The sequence below is a fragment of the Anguilla anguilla genome, chromosome 6 (assembly GCF_013347855.1).
Source record: "Anguilla anguilla isolate fAngAng1 chromosome 6, fAngAng1.pri, whole genome shotgun sequence".
NCBI lineage: Eukaryota > Metazoa > Chordata > Actinopteri > Anguilliformes > Anguillidae > Anguilla > Anguilla anguilla.
The window spans coordinates 47,710,486-47,732,886 of NC_049206.1; the positions used below are offsets into that span (position 1 = coordinate 47,710,486).

At 43.2% G+C, this 22,401-nt stretch overlaps 1 protein-coding gene across 1 annotated transcript in view; it reads right to left on the reverse strand.

The window, feature by feature from the left end:
• The window catches only part of cfap61 (cilia and flagella associated protein 61), a 34,574-nt gene extending 12,186 nt beyond the window's left edge, over positions 1-22,388 (reverse strand). The window contains exons 1-19 of the mRNA XM_035422136.1: positions 22,303-22,388; positions 21,870-22,016; positions 21,431-21,581; positions 21,228-21,304; positions 20,462-20,529; positions 20,134-20,254; positions 19,392-19,524; positions 17,711-17,902; positions 17,078-17,157; positions 16,293-16,332; positions 15,984-16,123; positions 15,371-15,497; positions 15,012-15,089; positions 14,532-14,738; positions 13,194-13,322; positions 9,386-9,513; positions 5,536-5,628; positions 5,088-5,256; positions 3,655-3,811 (exon numbers count right to left, since the gene is read on the reverse strand). Coding sequence (XP_035278027.1) covers positions 3,655-3,811; positions 5,088-5,256; positions 5,536-5,628; positions 9,386-9,513; positions 13,194-13,322; positions 14,532-14,738; positions 15,012-15,089; positions 15,371-15,497; positions 15,984-16,123; positions 16,293-16,332; positions 17,078-17,157; positions 17,711-17,902; positions 19,392-19,524; positions 20,134-20,254; positions 20,462-20,529; positions 21,228-21,304; positions 21,431-21,581; positions 21,870-22,009 — 2,230 coding nt within the window. The 5' untranslated portion in view covers positions 22,010-22,016; positions 22,303-22,388. The remainder of the gene's footprint in view (positions 1-3,654; positions 3,812-5,087; positions 5,257-5,535; positions 5,629-9,385; positions 9,514-13,193; positions 13,323-14,531; positions 14,739-15,011; positions 15,090-15,370; positions 15,498-15,983; positions 16,124-16,292; positions 16,333-17,077; positions 17,158-17,710; positions 17,903-19,391; positions 19,525-20,133; positions 20,255-20,461; positions 20,530-21,227; positions 21,305-21,430; positions 21,582-21,869; positions 22,017-22,302) is intronic.
• Positions 22,389-22,401: the final 13 nt, after the last annotated feature.

The following is a 22,401-nucleotide window of genomic DNA, read 5'->3' on the forward strand; positions in this document are numbered from 1 at the left end:
CATTTAATTAGTTATCCTAATGTTCTTCACCTGGATGTTGTTTGTTACTCCGCCCTCACTCACTTAACCCCTCCTTGATTGTTATCTTCCCCAGTGTATAAATGTCAGTCTTTTCCACTTGTTTCTTGTCAGAACGTTGATCAGATTCATTGTGCCGATTATTTGTAAGCCTTTGTATTTTGAGATTCTTGCGACACCCCTTTGCCCGACTTCGAGTTTGCCTGCCCCTTTTGGTTTTGTTTGATCTGGTTCGACCTTCGCTTTTCTTTGACTTCTCTTTTGCCTGCCCCTTTGTACCTTCGCTATCTCTGATCTCCTGGTTTTTGACTTTTTGCCTGTCTTTTTACTTTTCTTCTGGAAACTCGATTCTGTACCGCACTATCTCTGATCACCTGGCTTCGAACTTCGCACGGAATAAAGACAACGTTTTCTTGGATTTCCCTGGTCTGCGTGTGGGTCCTTACTCTGAACGTAACAGGAGGGAGAGAGAGAGAGAGACATACAGAGATAAAGAGAGAAACAGGCAGACAGAGAGAGCAAGAGACATTCAGAGAGAACCAGACAGAGACAGAGAGAGAGACAGACAGAGAGACAAGAGAGAGGGGAGGGGGAGGGATGCTGGTGTATACAGTTCCTGTCCATGAGACTGGCATTATAAAAAGTGATGATCTCATATTGGAAGTGAGCTCATCCCATAGGTGGCCTGCCTTATTTATTGCAAATGCTTTATTATGAAACCAGTTCCTGCACTGTGGTGCCCTGATAGGTCTACAGTGTGGGAGTGGAGCCTCACCGTGACAGGAATTCTAGCCAGCTGACGGGCAGCAACTTGATATGCCTCTGAAAACTCGACCCGTGTTGCACATCTAGATTAATAAGCTGTCTGTAGGTATGCCATTAGTACAAGTGCCAACCGCATTTACAATAGGGGGAAATGAGGGATAAGAATCCACTGAGCTCCAATGCCAATAGAAATGTTCTATAACATTTTTGCTACAATCCTAAAATAAGAGCAGGTGCTGTAACCCTCAATGGAAAAAAAAAAAAAACCTGTTAAGGGTCTCTACTGCACGTGCTAAAAAGACGCTCACAGCCTTATAAATCCTGGTTCACTTTGTATATGGACAAACATCGGCCTTTGCAGCAACAATGTACCGGCCAATTTTATTCAGTCCAAGCAGCCTGATTAGATACAGGCGTATACTACTATGGTTTATGTTTCCAATAAAGTTTATGTTCAGAATTAATTTTCTTTATCAAACTTTTTCAAAAGCATTGGAAATACAACAATGCTAGAGTAACTACAGCAACAACAGAGCTGGAAATAGAAGCCTCCTCCCAGGTTTCAATGAGCTCAAGCCAATTATATCCACAGTATTATAAAAATAAAATCCACTTCACTACCAGCACAAGTATTTATAGTAGATTACCAAGTGTACTGTAGCAGAAGACGATGGGCTTAACAAATGCACACGCCTGTTTCTCCGCAGTCCCTGTACCGGGACCTGGAGTGAGCGCTGTCCGTGGTGCTGAAGCCCAGCGCACGCTCACGGGAACAGTCCTTCGCAAGTCAGGACCGTCCAACCGCGAAGCATTTCCTGATTCTCTCTACGCTGGAGGCCCCTTTAAAGAATCACGACCCGTAAACAGATTCCTGCTCTCACTCGGGTTTCCGCGCTCTACATCATAATCAGCGCGGACGTTTTCGCGTTTGCCGACAGTCGGCCGACGCTGTTTCAATCAGAGAGGGGGCGCGCTCGCAGAGGCAGATGAGGGCGGTTTATCATTCCGAGCGCTTTATCAAATTCGAGGATAAGTACATTATTTAAAGGTCACCGTAAAAAAAAAAAAAGCAGAGCACAGAAACAGACACAGGAGGAAGAGCTGAGATTCTCTGACCTGGTATCTGTCTGCTTTCATTCCCATACAGACCTTTCCTCTCCTTGCTTCTGAAACACTCACAATGGTGCACCACACAACATGAATGCACACTCTTGCTCTTAATATAATATTTATGCTAAACTGCTTTTAATATATTTATGCTACACTGCTCTTTATATAATATTTATACTATACTGCTCTTAATAGAATATTCATACAATAATATATTATGCTGAAGTACCTTTTCTTGGTTTCTGATTATGTTTCCCTGCATATCCCTTTGATTTAGAATACATTTGGCATAATGAGTTACTGACCCCCCCGACAAACACACACAAATAAATGTTCAAAAGATAATGTTGCATAGTTAATGCTGAGCTAATACTGTTAATGCTGTGCTCCGGACACACCATATTAAAAAGAACTGCATAGCAGAACACACACAATGCAAAATCTCCATGTTTAGTTTTTCTAAACAATAATTTTCCATTGGTTTTAAAAGGTAAACATAAAATTCAAAAGAAATTTCCATGTTTCTGTCCATTTGTTTCTTCCACCCATGAACTCAGCCAGCTGATTTAGCTAATTAGTTCTACCTCCTGGCTGAAGAATTGTGCTAATTAGCAAATCCAGGAACAAAATACTGGAAAGGACTTTTGCTTTCTGAAACTGGATTTCCCATGGTAGTCAGCATGCCTTTCAACCCTCCTTATCTAGGAGTTTCCTGTGTTGTCTGTGTTGCTCCGGTAGCTACAGTATGTATGCTATTTAACCCCTTTATTCAGAATCCTTTGAGCACCAACAATGGAAGAGACAGAACTCTGTTTTAAGTACAGAGTTGACTATCTAGTCAGTATACAGAACATCTGTGGCCCAATTCTCTTTGCACGTGTTTTACTCAAAAGAAGAAACATTAATAATGTAATCCATCTGCCTTGAGGAAGAAGGATTTCATTGGACAAATTAATATTCATGAGGTGAAACCAAGTGAATCAAAATGTCCTACTCAGTCCTACTGTAAGCTAGGGCAGCCCTGTTATAGGCTTGTTTACATTCGGAACGATAAGTATATCCAGGACTATAAAATAAATGAAATTAATTCCAATTCAAATGAAAGTGTGCACACATCTCTAATTACAATCACTGCCATGTACTATCAGTACCCTCAGGAAGTGTGCGTGTGTTGATTGGCAAGTGCGTGCAAAGATAAAAGATTCTCTGGTATGGATGCCAACAAAGAATCTATATCTTATCGTTAAAGTTCCTGGTGGAAACAGTGCTCAAGATGGTGCCTAGCCAGCACGTGAACGAACACACGAAACACACAGGAGGGGCGGCCGTCAGACTTCGGAGCGTCATATTTTCCAGACAAAGCCGAACCCAAATTGAAATGGCACTCGTCGGATGGTATAATTTGCATTCTCTGATGATTGTGCTACTTCCCTGATTATTAAATGATCCTCTAATTAGTTAATATAATGGGGTTAATCAGGCTCTGCTCCCCGCAATTATTATTGTCCCTCGGAAAAAAAACGAAAAAAAAAAAACGAATTACACGTAATTAAGGATATCAGGCTTTTCATCAGCGGGGGTACAGCTCCCTCCCGAAATTAATATCATCCTGCGAATAGGAGGGGAAGCGTAGGCCCTCACCAGACAGATGAAAGATTTCACTCAGATTAATTAAGTTCTAATTATTCCGCCGGAGCGCGACGAGGCAACATCAAACAGAGCCCGTTGCCGGGGGCGACGGGCGACGGGCGCCGGGCGTACCCTCCCCGCCGACGAAGTTCTCCAGCAGCCAGCGGCGGGCCCTCCGGCAGCCGCGCTCGTCGTTCAGGGTGAAGAGGTTGGAGGGGGCGGGGCCGGCGGACCTCCGGTCGGGCCGCGGCGGCGGCGACGACGGCCGTTCGTCCGCGAGGATCAGCGGCTGCGGGGAGGAGGAGGAGGAGGGAGCGCAAATGGGGAAACGGCGTTAAGTGGTTATATTGCCGCTGCGCGTTTAAGAGCGCCTCCTTGTGTTGAGGGGACGCGCTCGAGGCCGTGCGCCCGCTTGCCCAGGGTTCGACAGACGCCCCTCGAGTCGCAACGGCTCGTCCTTCCGAATCGATGTCTAGCGCAGATGTGTGTCACCGTTCACAGCTGCCAGTATTCTCTGTCAGCCTAAACTCATTACATTACATTACATTACATGTAGGCCAGAGCGACTTACACAACATTTTACATAGCATTTACACTGTATCCATTCATACAGCTGGATATATACTGAAGCAATGCAGGTTAAGTACCTTGCTCAAGGGTACAACGGCAGTGTCCTAGCGAGGAGCATAGTGTGTAAGGAAATGGGCTTATAAACCTAAATGGCAGCAGGTTCGATTCCCAGGTAGGGCACTGCTGTTGTATCCATGAGCAAGTTATCTAACCTGCATTGCTTCAGTATATATACAGCTGTATCAATGGATACTATGTAAAAAATTGAAAAAAGTCACTCTGGTTAAGACCGTCTGCTAATTGCCAGTAATGCAATGTATTATTCTGGTCTAATATCCCTTGAACTGACTTCAGCAAACAGGCAATCAGTAAGTTGAAACCAGTGAGCCCCTGTCTCTCCATGGAAGGGGGATTAAGAAAAAACAAGCAAGCAATTGGTTTTGTTTTGTCCCAAGCACACGCTGCTGCCATGGAAACGAGTGTGTTTCACCTGGTAACACGTAGGCCTGTATATGGGTGTGTGTTCCTGTGTGTCTGCCTCATCTAGTACTGCAGCTCTTACTGTGTGTGTGTGTGTATGTGTGTGTGTGTGTGTGTGCGCGTAGGTCACACCTGGTACTGCTGCCCGGTGCAGAGGATCAGATAGTCATAGGTGTGTGTGTGTATGTATGTGTATGTGTGGGCATGTATTACTATCTTTGTGAGAACCAAATGTCCCCACAAGGATAGAAAGATGAGGAAAATTACGCAAGGTGGGGACCTTTTGCTGGTCCCCACAAGTTCAAGAGGCTGTTTTAGGGTTAGGGTTAGGGTTACAATTAGGTTAAGGTTAGGGTTAAGGTTAGGCATGTAGTAGTTGGGGTTAGGGTTAGGGTTAGGGTTAGAGGTTACAGAATGAATGCAAGTCAATGGGAAGTCCTCACAAGTATAGTAATACAAACGTGTGTGTGTGTGTGTGTGCGTGTGTGTGTTCTGTGTGTGTGTACAGGTCTCACCTGGTACTGCTGCCCGGTGCAGAGGATCAGATGGTCGTAGGGCACCTTCCTGTTTCCGGACACCAGCACATGCTTGTCGGCCCTGTTGATGCCCGTCATTTTGCCGGCTATGACGTTGACCCAGGAGCGCAGCGAGAGCTGGGCGTGGTCTCTGTCGCTGTAGCCGTGGCTACGGGGCAGGCAGAGTGAGCAGTGAGCCGTTAGACCGTCCACCAACCCCCCCCCCGTCTACCCACCCCCCTAACTCCTCTCCAAGCTGTGTGCTTGACCAACCAGAGTCCAGATAGCAGAGAGACACAGTGAACGTCAGAGATAAGTGGTAAAACATAAATACTGAGAATGGGGGCCTCACAGAATGTTTATTGTGCAGGCAGATCGGACGATGTCTATATTTTGGTCCTTCTTGGAAAATACAAACACAAGCACAGAAGCTTGCGTGGCGTCTCACCTTGTAGCCAGGAAACTGATCTCCTCTCCGTCGGCCGAGCCAGGAAGTCCATGAGGGGAAATCAGCGTCAGGTTGTTGAACCTCAGATGAGGGCTGGGGGGGTAGGGTTGGGGGTGGGGGGCGAAGGGGGTGGGGGGGTGACATCATACAGAGCATGTCAATCCGCCAACGGCTCGGCGGAACCACAAGAGGACCGCATTTCCCAGAGCGCAAACGCAACAATCCATTTTCAGCATAGGATTCTGGGTAACATTAAGCCAGCTTAACAGCGCTGCCCAAATGAGTCACCTCCCTTCTGGGAAATCCTGCTCGCGTTCCCAAAGCCGCTCCTCAGAGCGGATGACTCAGGAGTTGCATCATTTCTCGGTGTCTCTAAGCAGCGCTAAGCGACCGCGCGGAGCGACTTCGGCGAGGGCGACCGGCGCGGTGCAGAGCGACCGAGGGTCGCGGTGCGAGCGGTCGCTTTTGGCCTGCGCGGCCGTGACTGCGGGCCGATTTCGACGGCGGACGAAGAGAAGAAGAATAGCGGGACGTTCAAACGACGTTTCGCTGGGAGGGGAGGGGCGGAAGTGCGGGCCGCTTTCTGACGGAGCGCCGCGAGGCTGGGGGGTGGGGGGTGTGGGGGGGGGGGGGGGGGGTGAGCCGGGAGCGGAGGAACTCTCGGCGCCGGGCGAGTGACGGAGGGGATTTGGGGTTGCCGTGGATACAGACGCACTTCAGAGAGGAGCGGGGGGCGGGCGCGGAGGAGTGGGGATTAGCGAAAGCTGGACAGAGTGCATCGCTAAAGGGACCGATGCTCTCTCATGCCAACTTCCACCACCCCCTGCCGCCCCCCCACCCCGCCCACCCCCCCCCCCCCACTTCCCTACCCCCCACACCCTGTACCGGTTTACACGTAAATCCTGGCTGCATCTCGCATCCCGGGCAATTATTCTTCCTTTTTTAAAAAAAATCTTTTTGTCCCCTTCCTGCTGTCCCACCCACCCCCCAACATCATTGCCTCCTTAATAATGTTTTAAAAAAAAAAGAAAAAGAAAAACCCTTGTGATGTAAATGACCCCTTTTGTTCGGCTTAAATGACATTATCTGTTTGGATGTTCCGAGCGGACACGTTCATTGTGCTGTCAGGAAGGGACCGCATACATTCAGCTGAGCGATGACATTTCCTGCTTCCAGCAGCCGGCAGGTCCACTTGCCTGTGGTTATAAGTGATTGATTCTGGGTATTAAAAGATTATCACTCAGCTCGCTAATGCTGACACGCACATTTACCGTTCTGAATGAGCGAAATGAGAACGCCAGAACAAAATAATTCACCGATAATGAAAACAAGTCTCAAGGAAGACGCATTAACTATTTTAATGTTCCCTCAACAGTCCTCCTTAAATCTTTTAAAGGTGTTTTCTAAATTGTGGATCCTTCTGGTTCATCTTCTTCATCACTGGTTTAATTTTGCAAGAACAAAGTAGTCATAAAAATTAAGGTTTTTGTTGTGGTTAGTTTTTCTAATTTTCCCTTTCATGAACAATAAAGGTTTGCACATTTCAGGTGACAGTCAGCAGTTAGTAATGGAAGCTAGTAAAGTATGCATTTTAACAGCAGTGCTTTGTACTTAGCACAGCATTTGGCCATTAACGGGGGACCATTAATTTGTTTTGGAATAGTAAACCAGGTTTAACCCAACGGCCTATTCTAAAATGTCTTCCTCTCTATTGGCAGAGAGGCGGGGGGTGGGGCGGGATCGTGCTCAAGTCGCTGACTGAGGCAGCGACGCCTTCTCGGGGCCGCTATCGGCGGTGGGGTCTCTCCTGTTATACGTCAATGACAGGCGGCCATTGTGTGTCGGTCGTTACCGCGTCCAAGCCCATCTCTCACAGGGTTTTAAACCCGTCTCCAGCCCGGTGAGTGATGAGGGGGAAGACCCATTGACACCGAGCACGTGCAGAAGCCGGAGGAAAGCCAGCCTGGGGGGGGGGGCGGGGAGGTGGTGGGGGGTGTGTAGGGGGGCACACACGCCCATCGTGATCCATCACTCGCCCTGTCCGGCACGGGCCCGCCCTGTGATCAGTTCGGCGGACGCTAAGCGTCTCATTAGTCAGCTCGTTAGTGACAGTAAACACAGGGCGCCTCTGGGCGGTCCTGACAGGAGCGCGCGGCGCGGGGCTAATTAAAGGGACGGCGGCGCTCCTCTCCCGAATTCCAACCCCCGGGCAGCTGTGTGCTAGCCTGCGCCTGCCAAACCCCTCGATCCCCCTCCTCTCCACCATGTTCTTGCACTTTACTGTCACTTGAACCAACCGAGGACCGGTCGTCGGGCGGACTTCATTCGGCCGAAGGCGGGAAAGCGGAAAACCCGTTCTCATTGGTCAATTTTTCACGACCGCTCACGGCAGCACGGAAAAGTAAGCCACTGTTTCATTTTTCCACAAAACCTTTTAGGACCTAACCTCTAATTTTTCCAGCTCGGAATTTGTCGAGTAGAAGACCCATAATGAAAAGGCCGTGCCTCAACCCAAAATGTATTTGGCATTACATTACATTACATTAATTTAGGCACAAGCAAATGTAACAGCAGTGTTAGAGTTATGGTCTTGGACACTCGCTGTGAGACAGTAATTGTGGCTTTTGAAGAACAAATGAGAAAAAAAAAAAAGAATCCATTAAAGCAGATTTTGCACTTCCATCAGTTTTCTCATTACTGGCTTCGGTGGAGGGCGGTGCGAAGGTGTTTTCAGCGATGAAAAGGACACGCTACCTTAAAGCATTCTGTCACGTCTGATGTCACCTATCAGTGCCTGTTGGTACAGGGACAACGGCACAGGACCAAAGTCCTTTGTGCTTCCTCACATGCTGCTGAAGCTAGCCTGAGCTTCAGCCAACCAAACCACGGTGGTAAAGTCTGCAGCAAAAAGTAGAGCCAGAGCTGGTGACTGTGGAAGCTGATTCAAATTGTAAATTTACATGCTATCTTTGATTATTAGTATTATTGGTAGTAGTAGTAGTAGTAGTAGACTACATGTCCAAAAGTATGTGGACGCCTGACATCCAACATCTCATCCAAAATTATGGGCATTAATATGGGGTTGGTCTACTCTTTGCTGCTATGACAACCTCCACTCTCCTGGGAAGGCTTTATGCTACATGTTGGAGCATTGCTGCAGGGATTTGCTTCCATTCAGCCAGAAGATCATTAGTGAGGTCAGGCACTGATTGGGTGATTAGGCCTGGCTTGCAGTTGGCTTTCCAACTGATCCCAAAGGTGTTGGATGGGGTTGAGGTCAGGGCTCTGTGCAGGCCAGTCGAGTTCTTCCACACCGATCTCGACAAAACCCTTTCTATATAGACCTGCCTGTCCGCCCGGGGGCATTGTCATACCGAAACAGGAAAGGGTCTTCCCCAAACTGTAGCCACAAAGTTGGAAGCACAGAATCATCTAGAATGTCATTGCATTAAGATTTGCCTTTATGAAAAAAGAAACATGAAAAACAGCCCCAGCCCAAGAGGTCGTCACATACTTTTGGTCATATTAGTATAGTAGTATTAGTAGTAGTAGTAGCATAATCATGTATTATTATTTTTTATTAAATTTCTTAGTAGATACATAGTGACACACACGTTATCTATTTAGGCCATTGGAAATTTACTGGAGCAATTCAAGTGTTTTTTCAAGTTAAGTGTTTTTTTTCCAAAGGTCAGTCGCGGTGGCACACCTGGGATTTGAAGCTCGGGTTACAAGCGCAGTTCCCTAGCTACCTAATCACATTGCGTCCCCGCTGCACCGAATGCTGTGTTCTCGCGTCAAATCACCGCGCGACCGAGATCGTCCAAACAAAGCCGGACCAAGTACCCACCAGAAAGCAAGCATCTGCAGAAACGATACGCCCGTGTCCGAGGCTCCAACAACCACGATTCTGACGTTGACCGTGACCTTTGGTTCCATGGTCAGCTTTCTGTTGATGTGGTTGAGAGCGTAAGGTATCTAGCAAAAGAGAGAGAGAGATTTGATGAGAACAAAGAGTCTGGACAATATCTCTTACAACCCCCCTGATTGTTCATTAAGCCTCTCATGTTAAAGATTGTACTGAGAGTATTGTTCCTGTCAAGACTTTTTGTTATTGTTTTATTTCGTTTCGCAGTAATGTACCAAACAAGAATGCTTGCTATTGATGGACACGTTTACCCAGACAGGTTACATTTTAGTAATCTGTCTGGGTTTCCTTAGTAACCTCTTAGTTAGGAAACAAGGAGGACAACACCCATAAATGCAATATATTTAACAGTACGATTGTGGAAAGATCTAACACAGCTCTACAAAGGAACTGAAACATTTAATTACACCTGCTCCAAGTGTAAATTGTGGACATTTGAAAATGTCTTAAACCCCGACAGAAGGCAGAAAAAAGACCCCTGGTTTACAGAAGGAACATATTACAAATGAAACATAGACATAAACATGTCGAAATACATAATGCATATGAGAGAACATGGCTGTAATAAGAATTTTCATAAACACAACACTGAGGTTTGTATTTGTTTTTTATAAGCAGAAAAAAAGGCCAATCTTTTTTCCTTGCATTCTGACAGGCTTGCATTCTTTATTCAGATTTAATCACTCTACAGTCAGATTGAGCAGAAGCCATACATTACATTTTCTTAGAGGTAGGCCTAAATAGGACGCAATGGGCCGTAACCGCACCATAGCTAATGCACTCTGTAATACGATATGTTATTGAGCGAACGGGGACAGGTGCTTTAAACCCATTTAATACATCTATGCAAGGCCGGGTCTTATCTACCCCGCATCCTCCAAACGCCTGTTGCCCAGATACCGAATGGAAGTGGTTTGAGCGGAGCAGCGGAGAAACGCAAAGACGCGCGCGTTAATGTGGGAAACGGGAGAGCCGAAATGGCACTCGCGGGGAAAAACAAGGCACGCGCTCTGCCATGTCCGCGACATCGCCAACATGCCGTTTTACGCAACAGCGCCATTGCTTTTCACTGAGGTAGAAAGATATTCGGCGTATTGTTTACAAACTGGTTTTATGGATCACAATGTACAAGGACAGATTATGTGAGCATGTATTTCACAACTGCTATGGCAGTGATGTAAACCATTCAAGCATTCAACGGGAAAAAAGCTTTGTCATATATAGGCTTACACAGGGCTGCTTTTGCCCTTCAGAAAATGTGAAATACAAAAACAGAAATACAGGTGGATAACATTGCTGAGGTAGAATAACCTCTTTCGCAATTGTGCGCATCATTTCCATGGATTTGCTATGACAAATCTAGGGCTTTCGTTTACTGGAGCTTGAACACCTATCTTAATATTTTCTCAATTAACTAGGCACTGAATAAGGTTTGAATTTTGAGCAGATGGGAACACCAGCATTTTAAAACTGAATTTCCATGCCCTTTAAGTTTGGTCAATTTCACAATAATCAAAACGCGTTTAATCCAGGCATGACTCCATAGGCAAATAAAACGAGTAGCCCTCCTATCGCCGCAAGACTATTAAGGACCAAAAAGTCTCACAATAAGTCAATGCGACCGCACAAAAGTGTCTCATAAACCTTTAAAGGCCCCGGTGTGACATCTGCTGGCTCCTGATTGGTTGAGCGGGGGCGTGCTATTTTCACCTGTTAAACGCCCGCGGTAAACATCCTCCATCCACCTGTTTGAGAGGCCATCTGCTGCCTCACATTAAAATGAGCCGATTTAACAATAAGTTGAAGCCGGCGCAAAGGGCAGCCTGCATCGCCGAGCCTAATAAAGACAAGCGATGCATGAATTCTACCTCCGAAAACAAGGCCTGACCGAGGCCAGCTTTTTCCTCCCTGTCAACGGCTCATCTTTATAAAACAGAAACAGCTCTTGTTATTGTATGAGCCCGTCTTATTTACAAACAGTTCTATTTGTTACAAATACCACACAGAGAGCACATGTATATAATATATGGAGTAAGGAAAATACACAATGCATATTTAAAACAGATTTAAAAATTTGGAAATGACAAAAGATTAGAGGCAACAAGGTTTGTCAAAACAGCCACAACAACATGGCACGGTGTCATATAGTATATACTGTATACACTGGGAATTTGCTACCTGATTATTTTGCATATAACAATGGCAAAAACCTATTTGGAAACCTGTAAAAAAGAAAAAAAGGATTATAATTTTAAATGTGCATATTTAGAGATTTTAAATGTGGGAAAACTGATAAATTGATACAAAATTTCCAAATGACCATTAATTAACTTTAAGAATGAATGATTCATCATGTACCCCTTTTTTAAGATGCCTGTCTTCTTTGTTTACAAGTTGCTGCTTTTTCTTTTTGTATTTTGACTTATTTTTCATTTGCTAGTTTATCTCATTTATCTGTTTTTACTTTACTTTATACATATCTGCAAATAGTATTTTCTTTCTCTTATGCACGTTTGTTTTTAGCAGTTGTCAGTAGTGTTGTTGCTATTGTTGCAGTTGTCTTTGTCCTGGCTTATAATGTTGATTGGCACGTTTACGCTTGAAGTCTTCTTTGAAAAAGAGGTTCAAGTTATGCTTTGTGCTTACTGATCGAAACAAATTAATATATATATAATTACAAAACAAAATATTTGCTAAATAGCACAAGACAATAATTTCTGCAACACTGCAAAAGCAACAGGTATATAAACTAATGAATCCCCCACAATATACTGAGAAATACATGTTTATTTATTTATGTATTTATTTTTTTAAGTTCTTTGCTTTTTCAACTGTAGAAAGCAGACACAGGGCGCTACAGCAATATAGCTTGCTATACATTAAACAAATAAAATAACCTGTTTTTGTTGTTGTATGCATTTTAAGTGTTACTCATTAATAAACAAACAAGTAAGGAAGCAAACAAATAAATAAATAAATAACAGGACACCACTGGTTCTACTTTACAATGCAGTGCCCCCTTGTGGGCAACAGTTTCCCAAACTATAAAAATGTGAAAAAATGTTGTAAATAGCATGTGTTACTGGCTTTGAGTACATAAAAAAAGAAGTCTTTACAGCTCCAAGTTCTCAGATTTATACTTAGCCAAGATATTTCACATAAAATGGTGACATGGCAAATACCATTCAAAATGTAGTTAACTTTTGAGTAAATCATGAAATAAACACTTAAGCTGTCTATAACAAGTTGTAAGTTGAAGGTGTAGCTCTGTATGGTACTGCTCTGTTTCTGACTCTATGTAAGTATTTCTATACTTAATATGGAGTTTTCATCAGCATTTACAAGCAGTTATTGTTTAACTCAGTTTACGTCAGGTTAGCTGGTGTTTTACAATATAAAGATTAAATAGTGAAACAAATAGCCCAAGACGTTTGAGGGCAGTTCAGATGTCCAGTTACACAATTGTTCTGAGAAATCACATTATTCACAATTAACTGACTTGTCTTTTTTGTCTGTTTGTCTTTTTAACCTGTTTGCCCATTTACGGACATTCAGTCCGGAATAAAGATTGATTGACTGATCAACTTACGAATCATAAAAGTGAAATATTGTAGCATAATTTAGGGAGGCCTCTGTCTCACTTTTTCTCCCCGTGTTTGTCGCCCCCTGTCTGTCATTTGTCCACTTGCAGGTTGTGGCATTCTGTGTGGCGCTGCCCCCCCGTACTCACCTGCTGCGCGGTGACCCGCCTGGAGGGCGCGTTGAGGCCCAGCTCCTCCAGCGGGTAGACGATCTGCCGCCGCGGGCACACGGGCACCATGCAGCTAAGCGCGGAGGTGAGAGAGTGGGCACAGGCGTTCTGCGGGAAGGAGAGGGAGAGGGGGAGAGAGAGACAGAGGGGGAGAGAGAGAGAGCGAGAGAGCGAGAGAGAGAGGGACAGGGAGAGGGAGAGAAAGGGACCTAATATGAGCTCTGCACTGCAAAAACCAAAAAAAGTCAAACATACTATTTTAGCCTTATATTTAGATTTTTAACATTGTATTTCTATTACGTTTTTTTGCTAAATAAAACAGAAAGATTGCCAATGAGGTGAGCCAGTTTGACTCATTTCATTTGCCAATGGGGCAAGACAATTTCACTGGACAAGAAAAAAATGGCTTGTAATGTGACAAAAAATCTTTTTTTTTTCCTCTCAAGATTTTAAGTCTCATTACGAGACTAAAGCACGTGTTAAGACAGACTTCATTTGCAGCGTGAACACCCCTCAGCCTTCCGGGGCTAACAAGACGTCTTCATCAGCTGGCCCCGACGACCGTGTTCGCCACGGCGACCGCCTTATGGGGAAACGAGCGGTCGGATTTACGGGAATGTTCTCCGCGCGGGGGCTTTCCTCTCCGGGAGAACGCGTTGGGAGCACGGTAACCGCGATTCGCCGCGATTCCGGCGCGTTAGAATCCGTCTCCCCATTTAAGAGCCCTGGCTGACAGACCGGACCCCGGCCCATCCATTCCCCCACCGCGGATCCTCTCTCCTTGTTAGCTCCCCAGTAATTCTATTTGCGTCTCATCTCCCAATCTGACTCATGTTTGTACACGGTAATTAGCAGCAGGAAGAACGCTCGCAAGGAAATGTCTCATTACATCATGGTGAACAAGGGAGAGAGGGAGGGAAGGAGAGAAGGAGGGAGGGAGGGAGGGAGGGAGGACGGTGGTGCTCTATGGCAACTGCCTATTTCTGCACCTGGTCCCCTGTTCACAGAGAGACCCAGACGACTGTGTCTGGAAAAAAGAAAATTACAAAATGGAGACTGCCTGTTCCCTTCAGAGGCAACAAAAAAAACATTCATTTCACGCAGACGGCTTGCGATAGCTTCCTCCCTTGAGAAATAAGGAAGCTGGAGGAGCTGATGTAATAGATGATCCGTTTTGTTCACGGATTGGATATGCACCAAAAGGGAGTTTGGATGAAATACCGGATAAAGCCGGATCAAATACCGGATAAAGCCACGGCTAATCTAGAGGATGTTCTCCTCCTGGACGGAGGCCCGCGAAGGAGCGCGTTTCCCCACCTTCTGCGTGTGGTAGGAGGGGTAGACGGGGTAGTAGAGGCAGGACTTGTGGCCCAGGCGCAGCGCCTCCTTCAGGAAGTGCTTGGCGTAGTGGTGGAAGACGGGGTTGAGGGCAAACTGGCACAGCTGGCCGTGCTCCTCGGGCCGGTGGTGGCTGAAGTAGATGAAGCTCTCGATGTTGTAATGAGCCCGAATGTAATCTATGTCCTGGAGAGAGAGAGAGAGAGAGAGAGGGAGAGGGAGAGGATAAAGTTCCTATTGATGAGGATAAACTTTGAGATCTGAATTACACTGTGTACCTTCAATTAAAAAAATCGGGTATATTTCATTTAAATCACAAGTTGTCCAACTAGAACTGAAAAGAAGTGATTTGATAAAAACTACTTGCAACTGAGGGCTCAGTTCCGACTGATATATTTATATAGTAAAGATATGAGAGATGAGGGAAAACACAGCAAGCTGGAAATAAAGGATGATCACCTCCTCATTTTTGATCATCGCAATCCCTACAACCTGTTCCATGACCTGGGCCACAAATGCCTGCATAGGAATCCAATCCTACAAAAGAGAGTGAGGGAAAGAGAATTTAAAAATGTGGCGTGAAAGTTAAAAGACAAAATACTGTAATTATTATATAAATTGTTCAACTCTCGCAAACATCAGAAATAAACACAAAACTTTTCAATCTTTGGTTTCTCGGTCATTTTGGCCTATTTTGTTTGCACAGTACAACAAAAGAAACCAAGGGTACATGCAGTCCCTACTGGACTCATGCACTCAGTTAAAGTTGAATGAACACTGGACACTTTGCTGGGTGGCAGCAGCGGTGGCTGGCTAACCTTGTCCTTTCGGGCCTGGTAGAATAATTCCAGATCCTCCAGCATGGACTCGTGCAAGCTGAGCTCCTTTACCAGCGCCTCCACAGCTGGCTGGTCACTGGAAACAGCCACCCTTACCTCAAAGTTCCTGCAAGAAAATTAATTTTAAAATTAATTTATTATAAAATGAATGACTGCCATGCAGTGCAAAGATCAGGATTTAAAACTGATTTAAGACACTGTCTTCCTGCTTCTTCCCCCATTTTCTGACCTCCAGTTTGGAATGGCCAATTGCACACAGCCACGCTCACGATTCATTCTCCACGGGAGAGCGTAGATAAGCATCTCCTCTGAAGCATGCGCAGTCAACATGTAACATATTATCATTATATTATATAATATTATATTATATTATATTATATCATATTATATCATATTATATCATATTATATTATATTATATTATATCATATTATATCATATTATATTATATTATATTATATTATATTATATTATATTATATTATATCATATTATATTATATTATATTATATCATATTATATCATATTATATTATATTATATTATATTATATTATATTATAAGGCAGGCAGTTGTGTGGTGTGAGGCTGCGCACTTCAGCAGGCCGGAGCGGTGGTAGATGTAGAGCTCGTTGGGCAGGGTGCTGTTGCTCTGGGGGACCACACGGAGGAAGGACTGCAGGAGGGGGAACTCCGGGCCCAGCTTGGGCACTAAGACCACGCAGAAGTCCCGGTCCTGCGGTTGGAACATACACAGTTTATCAACACACAATGCTCTGCGGTCATAGCGACCGTTCAGGGAGAGGGGGTATTTCCATAGTATTGTACGTTCCTTATACAGTGTGCTTGAGTTATTTTTGGTCTAGAGAAGACCTTATCTACAGCACGCATGTGGGTTTGCTCACCGGGAAAAGTTTGAAGATGTAAGGCAGGAAGTCCACAGATCTATGAGGAGAAAAGATGAGAAGGTGTAGACAGACTAACTCCAGCCTGGGATTGCCTGCCAAATCGACCCATCAGACCACAGCTAGCTAGCTAGCTAATAAATGGTTTTTTGATTTCGAATGAAATGCTAGACTTCATCTGATAGAGCTCTTACTTACATTAGAAATTTCTTTAGTATAGTATAGTAGTACAGTACAGTATACTATGAATGACTTATTTTTTCCTGGTTCCAAAACTATACTATATTATACTATACTATACTACACTATACATACTTTTGGAAGCAGGAAAAATAAGGCATTCATTTCAATGTAGTATAGGTGTCATGAAACAAAGCAAGCCTATTCATATTTTCAGTAACAAAGGAAAACAGTATGGAGGACCAGTGACATTAGGGTCAGGTCAGGGCTGCCTAACCGTGTTCCCGGAGATCTGCCGCCCAATTTTAGGCTATGTGCAGTGTTACCACAACACAAAATTTTTCAGATGACTTCTTTGAAGCTGACAATATGACTTTAAAAAAATCAGCTTGGCGGCGATCCACTGCAAAACAATGGCTAGACGACCGCGCCAGATGGAAAGCGAAGCGCCTGAAGGTGTTCGGCTCTAAGGAAACACTACAACGAGGGAGCACTGGCAGAACAACAGAGGTTTTTTTTACGAGCCTGCAGAGCCGCGTTCTCGGCGCGTAATTGCTTGGCCCGGCGTGCTCCGACGCTACTCCCGTCCCTCTTTTCCAGCTTACCTCATGTCATACTTCTTGTCTATAAAAAACAGCTGGATGCAGAAAGCGTTCAGGCCGCTCTGCTCCGGTTCTCCGGGGCCCTGAGACAACAGCAGACAAACGGGGAAACCGTTAACAGCAGCTTTAGCGCCATCAAGACTCAGAGATCTAACGATAAATCTAAACGCAGCCTTTCATCGCTCCAACCATTTTTCACGAAGCCGCTTTCCAAACATTTTTTTTCATGCGCTTAATCTCTTTCTGAACCCCACATTTTATTAGCTTTTCAAAGCTCCAAACCAATGAATGCACTGGAATGATATTTATGTCAAATTCTACCTTTCCATTTTTATGATATTCATGTCAAATGCTACCTTTTCATTTTTATGATATTCATGTCAAATGCTACCTTTCCATTTTTATGATATTCATGTCAAAAGCTACCTTCACATTTTTATGATATTCATGTCAAATGCTACCTTTCCATTTTTATGATATTCATGTCAAAAGCTACCTTCACATTTTTATGATATTCATGTCAAATGCTACCTTTCCACTCTTATGATATTCGTGTCAAATGCTACAATTCCAACATGATGATATTCATGTCAAATGCTACAATTCCACTATTATGATATTCATGTCAAATGCTACCTCTGGTTCCTCAGGACCATCACACGACTCTTCAGGAGCCTCTGATTCTTCGGTCTCGGGTGCAGGCTTGGATGGGAGGGCCGGGCTCGTCTTGTAGAGGCCATTGAAAGGCCCGAGCTCAAAGCACTCGTTCAACAGCTTCAAATTGACATCGCCGCTCATGCTCATGAACCCCACTGCTGCGCCTTCATTCTGTGCGGACACACACGGACACGCACAAGCATGAATTTCATATCAACATTTAAAAATGGTCAATTATTTTCAGTAATAGAACCTTACAGGATACTAACAGAAATGTATAATAATCAGCATTCTAACAACATTTAATGTGTCTATTTATAGTAGTTAATTTGACAACAATAGCTTTCACCTAAAAGTTGTTTGCTAACAGCACATTAACTATTTATCAGTAACTGCCATTATGTAAAGTCTGCAATGTTGAAAAAAGACAAAGCAAATGATTCAGTGAATGATTAATGGCACTGACAAAGCAACAACAGCCCTGAATCTTTCCACGAGTCTTCTGTCCAAAATATCGTCATCTTTTCATCAAAAAAGTAAAAAATAAATAAATAAATACATGCTCCAGCTGTCTGCAGACAGCGTGTTTCGTGTGTGGGCGAGTTTTGGCTCGGACTCAGATCTCATCTGCCATATGGAGATTAAAAAACATGGCTGGCTTAACTTCCAAAAAAGAGGAACAGAGATCTGTCATCTCTCCAGTTACGGGGAGTGCAGTGTGTCAAGACTCGGAGCCAGACTGTCAAAGGGATAAACTGCAGGTGGGCCATTGTCGATGTAGCCCTGAGCAAAGTTCTTAACATGAATTGTTTCAGCAAACACATCCAGCTGTATAAGTAATGCTATGTAAAAATGTAAGCCATTGTACTGAGTCACCCCAGGTGAGGGTGTGTATTAAGCAATAAATAATGTACTGAAACTAGATGGAAACATCTGCCAACCTTTAATTAAATTGGAATGCGTATTTGACGGAGAGCTCTGTTATATGCCTTGTGGCTCTCTAATTTGTGGATGAAACAACATTTCACCTTTTGGTGAACGTGAGTGCTAACCTACATGCTAAAACGGGGCTAACAATAACATTCACATAAAAAAAATATATAATATGAATAACTTAAAACAGCAAGATTGAATAACCAGCTTTTGGGCATGGGCGTACCACAGTAAAAATAGTAATTATACACTTTTAAAAAATTGTGTGGTTTTCTTATATATGGACAAAAAGGTTAGTTACTCTAGTGGACTGTCCACAGTCATGCAGACAACCAAAATGCATGGAGCAGTTTGCAACACAGGATTTATACTGTAATCACATGCCAAACCTATAACTCATTGTACTTCAACAAACTGTATGGAAGGTTGTGACTGTATCCCTACCTTATTATTTCTAATTTTGACATTATTTTAAGTTTTAGAAAGATCTGAGTAAAGGTTGGTATGGTGTGCTATTGCTCGTTATTTCAGAAAACATCCCTTCCTATTGTGCAATTTATAAACTTCAACAGGGAGACTACATTATTAATTGTTCTTTGTTATTAATTTCAGGTGTATTTCTCCATCTGTGCTTGCTTATGCATCTAGTTTGGATTAATGTACATAATTAATGTATGTATGTATTTTTCTGGGAAAAAAAGAAGAAATTAATTAACAAAGCATTAACCTCACAAACAGCAGCGTGGAGGACATCATTCTGAGCTTCAATCAGCTCAGCCAGGAAGTAAGGGCCATAGGACACACAGCACACCTTGGTCTGCTCTGTTAATATATGCGTGAGGTCATCATGGTCTTCCACCCTATCACAGAAAGGAGGCGGGTCAGAATCCAGGACACACCCACATGCATTTAAATGTACCTAATGTTGGGTTATTATCTGAAGTCAGCACATGGCAGTCTTCTTGGTGTCCACTTGATAAGCTTGCCAAACACTTCCCACAGTTTTAATTTTCAAATGTGATAAGCCATTTTTTAACAATCATACTGTATATGTATACTCTGTGGCCAAGAACACAATGTAAGGTCTAATTATCATTTTATAAAAAATGAGTACGTTTCTTTATTGTAATGCACTGTTCATTTCAATATATAATGACAGGCAGATAAAGATCAGTTTCACATAAGCACAAACGATTCAATGGAATTGTGTCCTAAGACCAAAACACACCCAGTTCATAAGAGTACTCCCATTGTGTTGCTAAATGCGTATTTCTAGTGAGCGCTACTTAAACATATCTTCATAAATACAATGATAGTTTCAATATACAGTAAGCTAATATGAGTGCTAATACACAGTACCTTGCCCACATCCGCCACGTCTATGTTCCTACTGTATCAGTTCAGTTTAAGCGGCTGAGAAACACACATAACCCAAGCACTGTAAATTGAGTGACGGTTGTAAAAGCGACCTGGCTCTTCGGACGTGCAGTATTGGGCAGTAGTTATGTCTGTGGCACACAAACGCTGACCACTGACACTGAGAATCCTGGAGGCACTTCAGAGGCTCGAAGACCTCCAGCAATGCTGGCTCTGAAAACATAAAACATTGGATTGAAGCACCCCGTTAAAGTAATGCATGTGTTTGGGCAGTGTACAATACAATTGTAATAAAGTACTCTTACAGTAATTGCTATAATTGCATTAGTTTTAGCACAGCGATGATTGATAGAAGGACATGATTATTTAATTTTGTTTCCATAGATATCATGATTGTGATGTTTGATGTATATCTCTCACCCAGGCAAACGCTGTTTGGAATAACTAGAAAGACGTAGTGCAGCTCAGTGATGGCATTGAAGGCTGTTCTGTAAGGGATCATATTGATATTAGTACATGCTTTTTATATCTTTAAAGAAATCGTTACTGTTTCAAAATACAATCATTATTCCATTCTGCAAACTAGACCTGCAACTCAAGCCCCATTGTGGTAACTGAGTTATCTTGCTCAATGGGGTATCTTACTCAACAGCACTATACTATCAATTAAAACTTAGAAACTTTGGCTCAACCAATAAAATATAAAAAGTGCTAAACTATGGATCCACCAAAAATTATGTTCTGTCATAGATTGAAGAGTAAACAATAACGTACAGTTGTGTTACATTTTTAAGCAACTATCAATTCACATTACTGCTGCTGCTGAAATGTATTTCAATACGCAATCAATACTTGTGGTACTAATGACCCAATAGAGATGGTAGCAACAGCACATTACCCAAAGCTTCGGCTAAGCCAACATGCTTAAATAAGTTGCATGTGCAGACACAAGGTATTACATTACAACACAGAGACAGGGAGCAAATGAAAATTGAGTATATGACAACCACAGAAAGCAGCAGGCCAGACAAGTGGATACAAAATGACACTGACGAAATAAACAATACAACACTAATGCTAGTTTTTAACAAGCATGAAAAGACAGCTCAATTTTATACAATAACATTATTTCTGGTTATAAATCAGTGTCAGCGATGTGCAAAGTTTTCTTTTCTCATTTCCTTACCTTATAATCTCTTTAGCGCTACCAAGAGAGAAGTCTGGCTGAGCCACAAATAGGTGCAAGAAGAGTGTGTTCAGGGGCTGTGACATTATACACACGCACAAAATACAAAATGACACGATTTAGTCAGCATTACTGATGTCCTTACTCAGGTCATCAAGTTCACTTTTACATTTAGTTAGTCTTTTTCTGAAACCAATACTCACAGTGCATTTGTCAGAACTAAAGTGCTTGTGCAACCATGGTTCCCAGTCAGCGGGATCAACCACGTCACCATTGGGGTGGTCAAGGAAAGCAGCATGGGCAAGAACTTGATTTGTGGAATTGGTCACAGTCACTGCAAGATTAGCCCTCTCCCTGAAAAAGAATCCCATTGCAGTTTAATACTGTCCTTCAGCCTGCATAATATTTGTCATATGAAACAGGCATTTCTATGGTGTGAAAAACACTTATCAAATAAGTTATGAATAGCATGATTATCAGACAATGGTCGCAGAGAATATCAAGAAATGAATGACACCTAAGCACCATACAGAAATTAATACAGAAATAATGGAAAAAATCTGTATTACATTGTTTTGTCTTTTTAATAAATAATCACAACAGTGTAAAAAAAAAGTTTGTTTATCGCTCTCCTGGACTTACAACAGGTAAATGACATTCACTCTTCCAAACACCGCTTCGGTTACGGGTGCTATGAGCTCATTGATTTCGCGAGCATCGGACGACTCCGTTCTTCTCACGGTTATTGTCTCAACCTCATCGCCCCAGTTGGTAGTCCTCATATTTATCCTGAGCGAATTGGAAAAGAGACAGACAAATGAAAGAACGAATTATGTCTCATACTGCCGATGTTTGCACAGTCATATTTGTTTACTTTTATCTGTCATCACCAATCTGTTCGGACCAACAAGACTGAGTGACCAACTAACTTACAGTAGTCTAGCTCTATAACTTATATACATTTCGTCCTGTCGTTATTAATTTATCGTTCACTCTAATGTGTGCGCATACTCAAATCAATGCTATAATACACTTTAAAACAGATTGCTAACGGGACAGAATTTTAGTTTCTTACCTCTCATGTAGCGTCAATGTCTGTAAAAAATACACAGTACTTCAAGAAAACAAGAATGGAACCGTAACCATAGAAACAGAACGCTCGTGATGTCACTGT